The sequence below is a fragment of the Octopus bimaculoides genome, chromosome 9, assembly GCF_001194135.2.
Source record: "Octopus bimaculoides isolate UCB-OBI-ISO-001 chromosome 9, ASM119413v2, whole genome shotgun sequence".
In the NCBI taxonomy this organism is placed as follows: domain Eukaryota; kingdom Metazoa; phylum Mollusca; class Cephalopoda; order Octopoda; family Octopodidae; genus Octopus; species Octopus bimaculoides.
Genome location: NC_068989.1, coordinates 36,593,895 through 36,609,359, shown reverse-complemented (window position 1 = coordinate 36,609,359; position 15,465 = coordinate 36,593,895). Strand labels below are relative to the sequence as shown.

General features: G+C 37.4%; 1 protein-coding gene across 3 annotated transcripts in view; it reads right to left on the bottom strand.

Moving 5' to 3' along the window:
- Positions 1 to 4,105: 4,105 nt before the first annotated feature.
- The window catches only part of LOC106871875 (aurora kinase A-interacting protein), a 20,281-nt gene continuing 8,921 nt past the window's right edge, over positions 4,106 to 15,465 (bottom strand). The window contains exons 1-3 of one of the 3 annotated variants that reach the window (XM_014918620.2): positions 14,922 to 15,054; positions 4,964 to 5,044; positions 4,106 to 4,790 (exon numbers count right to left, since the gene is read on the bottom strand). In XM_014918620.2, coding sequence (XP_014774106.1) covers positions 4,171 to 4,790; positions 4,964 to 5,018 — 675 coding nt within the window. In that variant the 5' untranslated portion in view covers positions 5,019 to 5,044; positions 14,922 to 15,054 and the 3' untranslated portion in view covers positions 4,106 to 4,170. Of the gene's footprint in view, positions 4,791 to 4,963; positions 5,045 to 12,817; positions 12,974 to 14,921; positions 15,055 to 15,465 lie in introns of those variants that run through there. The other 2 variants (XM_014918619.2, XM_014918618.2) reach the window with 2 other exon arrangements.

Sequence of the window (15,465 nt, the reverse complement as noted above, 5' to 3'; positions counted from 1 at the left end):
TTAAAATTGGAAGGAAGGGATCCAGTTATAGACGCAGTAGGGTGGCAATGGGAGAATTCAAGGAATAAAGATGGGCTGGCAGCAGAGGGAGAGTGCTGAAGTAGGAAGGAGGGGTAGATTGGTAATGAAGTGAAGAGCAAGGGATAGGTAGTGCTAAATGGTTCTGGTGAAAAAAGCTAGAAAGAGAAGGAGTTCAAAGTATGAAGATGGAGTGGTGGTAAAGGAGAATGTACTGAGTAAGAGGAAAGTGCAAAGGGAATAGTAAGAGAGATACATATAATAGGAGTGGTGTAAGTAGAAGGGATATGTTGCTAGAGCAGCTAAGTTGTAACTTAAGGTTGTATTGTTATTTGGGAATTTCATAGATTTTACATAATGGGTAAATGATGAGTAGAATTTGTGTTTACATGAAAGGATTACATCTGAGATTCTATTAAGTAATGAGGGATTGTGGTTGCAAAGGATGGCAAGAAACTCCCATAAACACAGTTTACAGTGTTCTATAGGGGGATCCTTAGAGATAATGGACCAGGATAGGGTGTAAGGAATGTTTTGGGACGTGAGGTTGTGTAAGTTGCTAGAGATATAGATTATTTAGAGTTCGATTGGAGAAAGTATTTATGTGTGCTCAGAAGCAACACTTGAAATCAACAGTGCCACTAATATAGACTCTTGCCCGATGGAAGCATATTGTTACCATCCAGCATTTGTAGACTACATTTTTGCATATACAGAAACCTCCAAGGGGGCAGGGTTAAGACATCCAACATTTGCAGGCTTCCCTGCCTGCAGTTGGGTTGGAATTGATCCCCAGAAATGTCTGGTTCGTATAGTCAGTCACCATCAAAGTGCAGGTGTTATCTGTACAGGTGAGGGGGTGTCACTGCTGCTATACGTGGTCATATTGGTAGTAGTATGGGGAGTAGCATTAGGTTGGTGTTATTGAATCAGATGGGGTTTCTAAAGGTTGTATTATTGCTACTAAGCAGATTGGAGTGGGGTTTAAGGGGATAGATCATAGAGTCTAAACTCAGGCAGTGAAGTTTGCATCTATTGGAGGAAGCAATTATGGATCCTAAGTTTGATGTTTTGAAAACACCTGTCCATTCCATATAGATCTCTCAAGCATTTTTGATAGGATTTTGAAGAGCTGTGGGCCCCTCAAATCTAAGCTGTTGCAGTATCTGGTCCTGATGGCAATGTTGAGATTTTTGGCACCCCATTCTGCTCTTCATGTAACTTTCAATGCCAAAGTTTAGTACAAGTTCTAGGATTCTCCAGATGTCTGTCACTGTATATCTTTCCTATCTTTGTTCTGGGGAGTAGACTCAATTTTTTCAGTCTCTCCCAGTAGCTGACATGTCATACTGAGATGACCTTTGAGTAGCTTCACTGGATTGCTTCGAGCTCCATCGTTAATTTTACACTGTGTAGTGACCACAGTTGGAAGCAATAGTCTAAACAGCTGAGGACAAATGTCCTCCAGAGGACTATCATGGTTTCCCGTTCTCTCATTCTGAAAGTATCCACCCAACCAACCATCTGCATTATTGCCAACTTAGTAATATGCATCATTATTCATATCAATTTCCAGGTCACACACCAATTTTGATTCAAGGATTGCAGTCCCTCCTGGCCCAGTGTATCCTGTCTGCTTTTTATTCAGCTTCATGTGTTGGTAACGCAGGGCTTGGAATTTTCCAGCATTAAACAGCATGTTACTGTTCTCAGCCGATCTCTGTATTGCATCCAATACCTATTGCATTTGCGCAATACAGAGCTAAGCAGCTGAGGGCATGTCTGAGAGGCCTACACAAGACAGCACCCTATGGAACACCAGTCATTATTTGCATTTCTTTGGAGGTAGCCCAGCTGACAACTACTTGATTTCTCTCTTTTAGAGTCATGTAGCCACTCTACAAGTTTTCTGACTATGCTGAGATTACATAGCTTTTGACATATCATACCATGGTCAACTTCATCAAAAGGGTTTAAATTGTTACTTAGACTTAGGTCAGCTTTAACCAACCAGACGTATCATAGAATGGCATTCCTGCCAGGACCATCCCTTTGTTTTACAGACATAATATATCTAAGACAACACTGTGCTGTGTTGTTCATTTTGAAGGATGTAATTTTAAGTGAGGTTTGGTCATCTAAAGTTTACTCCATTAGTCTGATAATGGAGTAATTTTAAAGTTAACTCCATTACCATGATAACAGAGTGATTTTAAAATTTTATTCTATTAGTATTCTTTTTTGTTCAGGTATTTGACTGTAGCCATGCTGGAGCACTGCCTTGGAGGGTTTTAGTCGAATAAAACACCCCAAAGCCTAGTACTTATTCTATCAGTCTCTTTTGCTGAAACACTAAGTTATGGGGATGTAAACACACCACCACCAGTTGTCAAGCAGTGATGGGTGGGGGACAAACAGAGGCACACACACATTTATTAGGCGGAAACTGAAACCTGTTATATACAACAGGTTTCAGTTTCCGCTTAATAAATCCACTTACAAGGTTTCAGTCAACCTGAGGTTATAGTAGAAGTCACCTGCCCAAGGTGCCATGCAGTGGGACTGAACCTGGAACCATGTGGTTGGAAAGCAAGCTTCTTATCACACAGCTACATGAAGTAATTTTTAATTTTATTCCATCAGTGTGTTAATGGAGTAATCTTAAATTTTACTCTCTTAGTCCATTAACCCTTTTGATACCAACCCACCTAAGACCGCACCTCGCTTCTATGAGGCAAACTTCTTTTTCAGTGTTTTTCATGTTAATTGGTTTCAGACACCAGCTTAATAATATGAAAATTATTTTACTAAATTCATTATTGAATGAAGTTGGTCTATCTCAACAGAAATAAGGGTTAATATAGCAATTTTAATTTAATTCTTTCATGTAGTAGGTTCAAAGTGTAAGTTTACTCCATTAGTTAATAAATGGAGTAACATTGTGTGAACAGGATAGATTTCTGTAGAGTAAGGTTGAAGTTTGACAAGATAGGGACTTGCTTAGTGCATTGAAGGAAGGATATTGTCAAGACCAATGGTCTTGTTGATTAGAAGCAACTGGAGGTTGTTTTGCACTGTGTGTGTGTGTGTGTGAGAGAGAGAGAGAGAGAGAGAGAGAGAGGTTAAGATTGCAGGCTGTCTAAGACACTTAGACATTTCAGATGGTAGTCTTGCAAGAAATGAAGTGATGGATAAAAGCCACCTAGTTGGTGCGGATGGGTAACTTTGTTTCCAGGTTTTGTGCACCGGTTTCTTTATACTGCAGCAGTAGAGCTGTGTGTGGACCATTTAGGAGTTATGGGTTTGAGAAGATTCAGGTTGATGTTTATGAATGTCTCATAAAAAAAGAGAGAGATTTGTTCAGTGAATTTCACATTATTTTGTATTTTTGTCATCAATAGGTTTTGTTATAAGGAAATAATTCACGAGTTGTCACTAACCACTACTTCAATCCTGGTATGTAGCCCAGCTGGATGTCATTGACTACACATGAACTTCTTGAAATTCTGTCCTTGCAGGAATACCAATCATAAACTAGCGAAAAGCAAGCTACAGAAGTGTGCACTTGGACAGCTTCTCTTAAGGTTATCCACAGAGCAAAGATCCTACCATATTGGACAGCAGGTTATATTGCAAGACAACTGCCATCTGTCCCCTCTAACAGACATTCGCAAAATACATAATGGAGTGAGAATTGGTGCAAGACATGATAATCCTCTTAGAGGAAACTTATTGTGAGTACTTGCAATGGAGTGAATGCCACTAAAAGCACCCAAAGGCTAAGAAATGGTTTAAACTGTTCAAGTTTGTCAGGCCAACTACCAAATTTTCCAGTTAGATGTACACAACAATTTGATATTTCAATGGATTAGCAAAACTGTTAGTATGTTTTGATAAAATGACTTGCAGTATTTATATTGAGTTCTGATCCTGCCAAAGTACTGGGGTTGATGTAATCAACTAACCCAACTCTCTTAAAAATTGCTAGCCTTGTCCCTAAATCAAAAACCAATATTTAAATTAATTAAGACACAAGATATAAAATAAAGACATTTATCTCTCTGAAAAGACAACCAAAAAGTAAAACTTTTGAATAAGTTTTCATGACAAGCTTTATTAAACATACGAGCAAACTAATTTCAGAAATAAGTTTCACCGACCAAATATATCAATTTTATAACCTCCCTTCCGAGCAAGGGCCAATTTATCTTGTACAAATTCTTCGGCATCAAAGTCTATTCCAGTTTGTATTTTAGCTTGAAGTTTCGCTTGAAAAAGCTTTTCCTTTTTCTTTCGACGTTTATGCAACTCCTTGCGCCGTACAAATCGCATTCTTTTACGCAGCTTTTTCAGTCGATGTCTGTTCATTTTTCTACGTCTAATTTTCAATATATTTTTGGCTTGTATTGCCAAAGGGGACTCAATAATCCACTCATTAAGAAAAGATAAAGGATCTTCTTTGCTGATAATAGTCGGGGAATGAAATGGAAGTTGGAACACGTCTTTATTGGATTTCACAGGACAGTCGTAAAAAGGAAGTGGTGAAATAAGAGGGTCAATCACTGAACCTGTAGGCAAGGCAGGGCGAAGGTTGTGTCTCGTGAAATTTAAAGAAATTCCTGAGTGAGGTAAAGTAGACAACACTGCATAACCATTTAATAAGTTGTCTGTTGAATGCTTTGGCATGCTGCTATATGTATGACTGGTGTGTGATACATCATACAATTTCATATGACCAGGTAAACACTTCTTCCATTCACTTTTACTAATGCCTATTAAAATAAGAAAAATATATATGATAAATTACTGGCTTTAAAAGACAAAAACCACAACCTAGTTCTAACAACATGTTGGTGAAATATCTACTGTATGTATTTCAATCAAAATTTTACTAGTTAGAAAAGAATCTGAATTGCAAGATGCCAATTAAAATCAGAAGACCTACCTGAAACCATAAGGTTTCTAAAGGCATGGCATATTCTTGTTAAAGCAGGTGTCATGTTAGAAACTCTGTTAGTTTCAGAACCTAAAAAAGATAGAAATATTATAGTAATATACACAAAAGATGTTTATAATATACACATAGTATTGTTGAGTCACTAATACAATAATATTAATCGTTTCTACTAAAGGCACAAAGACTGAAAATTGGGGGAGGGGGGTACTTAATTCATCAACCCTGAAAGGATGAAAGGCAAAGTCAACCTTAGCAAAATTTGAACTCAGAACATAAAGACAGACAAAATGCCACTATTCATCTTACCCAGTGTGCTAACAATTCTGCTAGCTCACCACCTAAATAACAATAATGATACAGATATGGTGGTGTGGTTGTTAAGTTTACTTCCCAACTACATGGTTTGGAGCTGAGTGCCACCATACGGCACTTTGGAAAGTGTCCGCTACAACAACCATGGGCCAACCAAAGCCATGTGGATAGATTTGATATACAGAAACTGAAAGAAGCTCATCATATGAGTGTAAGTATGCATGCTTGTGTCTTCTAGTCTTGACATTGCATGATAGTTACAAATGGAAGTTACTATTATACAAACCGTATCAGTAATTTTCAACATTCAGCAAGAAAATGTGTGGCCATGGGGAAATATTACCTTGCTTTGAAATCAGCAAGGGTTGGTGACAGGAAATGCACCTAGCCAAAGAATTTATGCCTCAAATTCCAGCCAACCCACACAAGCATGGAAAACTGGACATTAAAAGACTGATGATGACTGTTGTCATATAATACCATCTAATATAATAAATGCGAAAACTAATTTCTGTGTGTCAGTGTGTCACACTTTGCCCCCACCCCACTAGTCATTGACACTCCTACTATTGCTCATATTGGGGTGAGAATAATAGTAAGCATAGAGACGGTGAGGGTGGTGGCGAAGACAGAGAGAGAAGAAATAGACAAATTTAAGGAGAGTTGATGATGTTTTATTAAAAGTGGTAGTGTTGATGGTGGCAGTGGGAGTAATAATAAGAGAGGGAAAGAGTGTGTATGTGAGCAAAAGAGGGACTGACCACTGAACTAAAATGTTCAAGTAACATACTGAACGAACACACACATTTAGCCTTTTTGTGATGGTAATGGGGTGATAGTAACAGTGTGAGCTGTAGTTGTGATAGAGGCAGTGAGTGACGAAGTGAGAGTAAGCAATGTGAAAGACAGTGGTGATGGAGGGGAAGGCAGCGAAGTCAAAGATATTGATGGTGGTGGCATCTGAATGGTGTGTGTATGGCAGATGTAGTGGCATTGGTGGTGGTACTGTTGTTCATCATGCAGTTTTGCAATAATTCCAAGTTGATAAAATATATCATTGTTTTGATGAAGATTGCACATAGCTTGAAAAATGTTGTTCAAGTTTAATAAAGTGTAATATGTACTCAATGCATGAAATGTCGTTGTTGGGCTCAAGGCCTAATGAAGAGCCTTCCACAAGAGCTAGCTTAAAAGCCGCCCTATCGAGTGGCTTTTAAGCTAGTAAAACCATATAAATACCTTCTTTTATCTATTGAGATTCAGATTTCTTTTTTTTTACAGAATTCTAAATGATCCCCTTCTTCTCCAAAGAACTAAAATAAGAGAGTCACTGAAAAGCATGCAATGAAAACTGAGCTCTATTTTCAAATAGTACCTACAACAACTTATCTCCATCTAAATCTGTGGTTCTCAATGCGGTGTCCATATGGCTCTTGGAGGTACACATAAGATTTTGTTGTTACACTTTATATTCAATAAATTGGTTATACTTCCACAGTAGGTGCTGGTGCCACATAAAAAGTACTTGTGCCAGTGCTGCATAAAAGCACCTAGTACACTCCGTAAACTGGTTGGCATTAGGAAGGGCATCCAGAAGTAGAAACCATGCCAAAACAGTCTGAATAATCCTTCAACTGTTCAGCTCCTGTCAAACTATCCAACCCATGCCAGCATGGAAAAATGGACGTTAAATGATGATGATGAATACACCAAATATTTTTCATACAATTCCTAATATTTAATTCTAAAACTATAATAGGATATTTGAAACTTCAAATGGCTATGGTGGTCCATTTGAGTAAAAGAGGAATCAAAGTGGCCCAGAAGCAAAACATGGTTGCGAACCACTGATCTCAATTATTATTATATATAAAAAAAAAAAAATTCTCAATTCTCTATATCTCTCACAAAACTCATTAAGTCATGATCACAAGAGATATAACGATAAACCTGTGAAATGAATATTTGAACTTCAAAAGTTTCTTTTTAAATAAGACTGCTTGAGATTTTGCTGAGGAAGGATTATATCTAGTGTCCCTGAGAACAGAGAGTAGGAAGTTGAGACAAGCAACATGGAAACCTGTCTTTATAACAAGAGATTTACAGGGGTGGCTGTGTGGTAAGTAGCTTGCTTACCAACCACATGGTTCCGGGTTCAGTCCCACTGCATGGCACCTTGGGCAAGTGTCTTCTACTATAGCCTCGGGCCAAACAAAGCCTTGTGAGTGGATTTGGCAGACGGAAACTGAAAGAAGCCCATCGTATATATGTATGTGTTTGTCCCCCCCAACATCGCTTGACAACCAATGCTGGTGTGTTTGTCCCCATAACTTAGCGGTTCGGGGGTCAATTTGCTCGACTAAAGGCGGTGCTCCAGCATGGCTGCAGTGAAATGACTGAAACAAGTAAAAGAATAAAGAAAGAATGTAATTCTGATGAAGAATGAAAACTCGGGCAATGCAATTCTGAGAACACAATTATTTCCAAGTGTTTGTGACAACAGCCAGGACCCATTAAACAAGTTTATTTTAATGACTTAATTGGAAGGACGTCTGAAACTAGAATTACCAAGTTATTCAAAGACCTGATCTAAACGTGTGACACTAATTCTTCCAAGTCACATCAAACTCCTAGACTCACAAACCCTGATGATTTCATACATTTTTTTAGCTGTAATACGTTTCAGTCATTGGAATGTGGTCATGCTGGGGCACTGCCTTGAAGAATTTCGCTGAACAAACTGACCCCAGTATTTATTTTTTAATTCTGGTATTCATTCAACTGTTTTCTTTCAGCAAACTATGAAGTTATGTGGACATAAACAAACCAAAACCAGTTGTCAAGAGATGTGAAGGGTCAAGCACACACACACATATATACACACATCAAGAGCTTCAACACAGTGTTCATCTACTAAATTCACTCATAAAGGATTGGTTGACCTAGGGCTATAGAAGACACTTGTCCAAGGTGCCACACAGTGGGACTGAACCTGAAATCAGATAGCTGCAAAGCAAGCTTCCTAACCACACAGTCATGCCTGCACTTATTTGCAGCTCAAAGACTAGGTTTCTGCAACTCTAATCACTTGCATGTGTCTGCAGCAGTCCTCTTGTCTTCAATAAAACTGTTTTTCTTAACGGTATATCAATTTTGGCAAACACTAGAGTCATGTGATTATCTCCCTTCCTCAGTTGGAGCGGGTTCTAGCTGCCACCAATTTTTACTGCTTTACTTTCTCTGCAAGAGGAGAGTTTTGTTGTTCAAATAATGCCACTGGCCACTCTGAGTTATCTATCTTAGCTCATTTTTGTTTATCATCATCCACCTTTCCATAATTGTATGGGCCAGACATAGTTTATTAAAGCAGATTTTGTATAGCCAGATGTCCTTGTTGCCAACCCTCACCTGTTTTCAAATAATGTAATATTTTCCCATGACCAGACAAGTTTTTTCACAGAATATTGGAAATGAATGACACTGCTCATATGACAGTGACACTTATTTACAACTATCATGACAAGTGATATGACAAGGAGACACAAATGTGCATACATACTCATGCACATACACAAATATATATCTATAACACAATTGGCATTTAAAATTTACAACAGCTGTTTTGGTAGAAATTTACTTATTTAATGCAGTCATAGATTACATAATAATATATAATCCACCACCATCAGGTAAAATTTTAAACATTAACCTAGACATAGCTAACATTAGCTGGACTAGTGACTTGTGTTGGTTATGTCCAGGACAATGTTAAAATCTTACCTGCTTAAAATTTTACCTGATGAGGGTGGTTTGTATATTATGATGTAATCTTCTATGATTGCATCAAATAAATGAAATTCTAACAAAACAGCTGCCAGCATTTACTTTTCATATCTACGTCACACCAAGAGCCTATCCACTGAGTTAGATCTATCGTTAAAATTGGATTTGGTACTACGGTATCCTACTAACACTCGATGTATCCAAAGTTGTTTAATTCATTGTAAGCTCTGTTATCATACCAAGCCATTTCATAAAAATCAAGGCATATCAACTCCATAGGATGCCAGAAATGGCTCGGTACAATAACACAGAGCTCACAGTGAAATAACTTTGGATACATCAAATGTTAGTAGGATATCGCAGATAGGCAAGTACCAAATCCAATTTGAACCATAGATCCGACTCAGGAGTAGGTCCTTGATGTGGCATAGGCATAAAAAGTAAACACAGACAGTTGTTTCAGTGTATATATATATATACACACACACATATTATCTAATAGACACAATACATGTTTTTATGTGCTACTAATAGTTTCGTAAATTGAGACACATGTCAAACATATTCATCAGGCACAAACCACATATCATAAACTCAGTTTCTGTAATATGCATGTGTCAACAGCAGTCTTCGTCTTCAATCAGACTGTGTTTTTCTTAATGGTATATCAATTTTGGAGAACTCTTGATTCATGTGATTATCTCCCTTCCTCATTTGGAGATGGTTTCAGCTGCCACCAATTGATTGCCTTTCATTATATATGGTTTGTGCCTGATGATTATATGTTTGAGGTATTTCTCAACATACAAAACTATTAACATAAAAACATGTATTGTGTCTATGAAATAATATTTATCTCTCACCAGATGGAGTATTTTTTTTGTTGATCTTACCATCACAGAACAGATTATATATATATATATATATATATATATATATTTTTTAATTTCGCACATGCACATTTTCGATTTTGTCAACTACACAGTATAGTAGGGTCAGTTGGGTACCGTCTGTGAGAAAAACACCACCATGACGCAATTCACTCTACCAGAAATTTGGGAACGACATGCTGTACTGCTTGACATTCACACCAGAAGCTCCAATATGAACATTTCAGAGTGTTAGGGTATCAATCTGAGAACAATGCAGAGGATTTGGAAAGAGTTGGATGAGTCTAATTAGTGATTACGAATGTACGGCAGCTTGGAAAACTCATTTTGATCAGTCGGTCTGATAAGAAAAGAACTCCTGAATTTGTCGGTGAGATCCAGGTAATGATTGACAATGACCCTCCAAGTCAATCAGGTCCATCACCAGGGACATGGGAGTGTATGAGTTTCTTATAAGGCAGGAGTGCGTGAAGACATTCGGTAATCCTCATTCAAGATGATAAAGGGCCAATTTTTATCACAAGCCATCAAGGACAAGAGGAAAGACTGCGCTACAAAGCTTTGGAACTAACTTAAGCATCCCTTCCAAGTGAACATGCTTAGGTTTTTCTCAGATGAGAGAAATTTCTGCCAGGATCAGATGGGGAACACAGAACAACCGTTGGCTTGCCATGTCCCCAAAACATGTCCCAAGAGTGATAAAAATCAAACGTCCAGTCAACATCATTGTGCTTAGAGTGATCACTCATGATGGCGACGTTATGCCTTCATTCATCTTCCCACATGGCCTCACACTCAACACAGAAGCCTACATCAAGTGCCTGGTGGAGGTAGCGCTGTCCTGGGTCAAGAAGGTGACTACTGGAAGACCTTACGCCTGGCAACAGGACTCTGCATCATGCTACATAAGCAAGAGAACCCAGACATGGCTGTCAGACAATTTCTGTGACCACATCACCCCTAACATCTGGTCACCTAACTCCCCAGACTGCAACCCCCCTTGATTATTGTGTGGGGTGCAGTTGGGCAAGAGACCAACAAAATTCCTTGTAACACCAAAGATGAATTGAAGGCAAGAATTATGGCAGCATTCACCAACTTAAACAAGGAGACCGTCCAGAAGAGTTTCAAGAGATTCCGAAGTCGTCTGAAGGCCACGGTCGAAGCCAATGGCGATTTTATTGAATAAATTTACTCTTTAGTATTTCAAGATATTTTTATGTAATTTTGGTAAATATATCTGTTAAAATTAGATGTCAGTGTTTTCATTTTTGCATAATTTAGCTGACAATTTATTCACTGCACCCTATATCATCATTTAACGTCCGCCTTCCATGCTGGCATGGGTGTGATATATACTAACACGCACGCAATAGCTTTTGTCAGTTTCCATCTGCAAATCCACTTACCAGGCTTTGGTTCACCAAGGGAAATACCAGAAAACACTTGCTCAAAGTAAAAACTTCTTAACCAAACACCTAAGCCTAAGCAAACTTTTTACAATTTTATCACAGAAAAAAAAGAAAAACAAAAAGTTCATTAGTACTGAACCATGTAGCCCATTAGGAGTTATTAGTCCATGTTAATTTCATTTGACACCAAAATCCAGTAATATACAAAGCAGGGGTGGGGAACCATTTTCAGCACAAGGGACAAATTGCAAGCATCAACGAATCTGTGGTCATACCCAGGTTTGGGAATTCAAAGATTTTGAGGAGTGTGGAACCTCTCAGTCACTATTGTTCCCAGGTATACTCTGACCTGGAGTAACAGCACTTGTCAGGGACCCAGCCTTGGGTTAAATAGCATGCAACTATCCAAACCAGGGTTATATTGAAACCGTGGGATGCAGCATGATAGATATGAACTATTTCAGCAAATGAACTTATTGAATTAATGACAAATATCAAGCTGCTAAGAGAATGAACAGACAACAAACTGTCAATGGTCGGGGTCAAACAATTCAGTTAGCAAAACTACTGCAATCATCTGTAGTCACAGGATGCACAGATGTGATATTTCACCAAGTAAAAGAAGACCAATGAGACTAAAAACCAAGCCAGATGTTCATACAGCATCACTCAATCAGGATATCTGATGTGTAAGAGTTACACTCTCTGGGCAAGTTACTCAACAGAATGATGAACTGTCTGGAGAGAGAGTCACACAGGTGTAGAGGAAAATAAAGAATCTACAAGTTTAGTGATTTAGTGAATTTCTTCCACATTAAATTCCGATTTAATAGAAGATCGATTATTGTCTGAGTTAAATTTGCTTAAGCAAACAATGATGAAGGGAGTTTGCAACCATCCGTCTTTTTATCATCCAATGTGACTTTGCTTTTTTTCAAGAGGGTAGGATACGATTTGGCTACTTTTTCGAGCAGGTCATGTTACCTCGAAGTGACTCCCTCGATGACATGGGGGATGAAGGTCACTATAAGGTACCTTATTAATGTGTGTTTGGTTTAGTGAATTGTCCAAACTATCAGTCAAGAAATTGGTGTTTAAAATTCGGAATCCAGAGAAGAGTATGACCAAGTAATGAGTTTGTGATATAAGTATTTCGTTAGTTGTGAACATCCAATACGAAAAATATTCTAAACAAACTACATTTTTAAAAAAAACCTATATAAAATTATAAAACCTGACATTAAACATTGAAAATATTTTTGATTTCAATGAATAAAAATTTATATTCACAACATACTTGGTAAACTGTTAGGAAGTTAAAATGCCACAGCGATAAAAACGAGTTGTTAGAATAAATAAGAGAGTGTTTACAATGAAGATGTGACTAGCATTAATGGCCATGCCGCCCACAAACAGTTGTTATTCAACAACAACGTGCGACTTACCTCGCTAGGGTTTCACCTTCACTACGCCATTACAGTGTCACTTTCAATGGGTTTATGTAAAACTAAATTCGGAACACCAATGAAACGCAAAACAGTAAAACAAGGAATAGAAAAAGAAGACATGTTTCTAAGGCGAAACGAAATGTAACTGAGAGATTTCTGTTATTTATAAGAAACTTGAAGTTGACCAGCAGACAGAATCGTTAGCATTTCGTCCGTCTTTACGTTTCGAGTTCAAAATCTGCCGAGTTTAACTTTGCCTTTCATCCTCCCGGGGTCGAAAAAATAAGTACCAGTTAAATACTAGCCTATTATAGAAAGGGTTATTTATAAGAAACTTTTCTGGCACGGTAACGATTCTGCCAGCTTGCCGTATAATAACTAATAATAACATCACCGGGTACATAGGATAAAATTATTCTTTGGATATTGAATATATAAGATTATGCATAAAAATCAGAAAAAAAGAAGTTTTTTTTGTTATCTGTAATTATAACCATGGGTATAGACATTCGTATTAAATAGATCATTACGTGAAACTTTCTTCTAACACATTTATAATTGTGTTTTCTTTATGAAAGAAAAACTGATGCGGACTTTCGGAAATAGCTGTCACGAATAAAATGGAATTTCTTTGGTGGGGGTTTGGGATTTTTCGACAATTAACAATGTCCCACAATTCAAAACACTTGTAAATCGCTTTTTTTTTTTTTTGTTGTTGTTCAAAATCCATTAGTTTCAAATTTCACCACACCTCGTCATCGTATCTTCAGAATAGCTATCACTATTAAAATTATTTTTGTCTTCTTTTTTTTTTGTTTTTGTTGTTTCGTGATTTTATAATATTCGGCATTCTGAAACACTTGTAATTCGCATTTTTATTTTTAAAAATTTAACCCCCACCCAGCCATTCATCATACATTTCATAACTAAAATGTTTTTTTTTTTAATTAATTGAAAAAAAAAAATTAATTAAATAGTCTTATTTATTTATTATTCCAGTTGTAATTGATAGAAATTCTTTACAACTCTATAGAATCATAGCGGTATGAGTAGAATTTCGGACAAAATTACTTTTTTTCTGGTTCTTCTTACGCTTATATTAGAAGCATTGCGAGCTGGCAGAATCGTTAGAACACCGGATAAAATACTCAACGATATTTGTTTCGCCTTTTCCACATTCAGAATTCAAATCATACAAAAGTCAATTTTGCTTTTCATCCCACAGGAATCGGTAAAAATAAAGTACCAGTTAAGTACTGAGGATTAATTTTATCGACTAAACCCCTCTCCTCGAAATTGCTAGTCTGGTGACTAAATCAGAAACCATTTATTTTGAAGAACTTTCCAAAACAGGAAGTGGTTTCCAAGGAATGCAAGCACCACTTAATACAATTTACAATAAATAGGACAAAGGAGACGAGGAGTAGGTTGGAGTAAAGTTCAATTGTTTTCTTATGTTATAAAACACGATAAAATTATAACAGTCGAATTAAATTATAGTTTTTTTTAATGATTACTTTCGCCTCTCAGTTTGAGAAGAGCATCCTGATTTACAAATAGGTTAACTTCTAAAACAAAAGCCAACGAACAAGTTTCGTTAGGAATAGCAGCCAAATTTTCCCTCATCATAACTGAGCATTTAAAATACAAGAAGCAACATTAACTAATGTAGTCCTAGATATACTAGTACAGTGCAGTAGTCACTGGCAACCGCATGGGGTTTGATGACATGTATCATGCTTTCGCTAATTGCTTTAGTAAGAAGTAGGCATAGACATCCTCTTGGTCCTCTCTCTGGACCCAACGGTGCATCCAGAATGTGACAGTTTGAGAGAGCTGCGCTACCACCTGACAGATACTCCTCTTCTTCAGCTGAGTAAAGTGGAGCACTATGAAATTAAGTGTGCTGCATTGTCCAGGAATTGAACCAACCTTTATGATCATGAGCCAACATTCTAACCTCTGGGCTATGTACCTTCACTACGCTAAATAAAAAAAAAAACGAATTTTCACAAATGGATGTTCGTTAATAAGAGCTACTCGACAAGGATTAACCTACAATAACCAGTATATACTAATTATATGTCAGCAAATATCAAACCTTTTCGAGAAAATCTGGTGCTTTTCTCTTGCAATATTTGTTCTGTACAAAATTCCACACTTTTCTGTGTCCCTGCTACTGAGAAAAACTCAACGAATCAATATATTCATTCAAAACCTGTATCAACGACTGAAAACAAAGGGGACGTAACTAAATACTGCACTATCTTTACTCTAGCTTTGCAATTCTACTGTAGTCTCAGGCCAACCAAAGCCTTGTGAGTGCATTTGGTAGACGGAAACTGAAAGAAGCCCATCGTATATATGTATATATATATATGTATGTGTGTGTATATGTTTGTGCGTCTGTGTTTGTCCCCCCAACATCGCTTGACAACCGATGCTGGTGTGTTTACGTTCCTGTAACTTAGCAGTTCGGCAAAAGAGACCGACAGAATAAGTACTAGGCTTACAAAGAATAAGTCCTGGGGTCGATTTGCTCGACTAAAGGCGGTGCTCCAGCATGGCCTCAGTCAAATGACTGAAACAAGTAAAAGAGTAAGAGTATAAGCAGACATGTTTTTCACAGAAGACTACAAATGAAT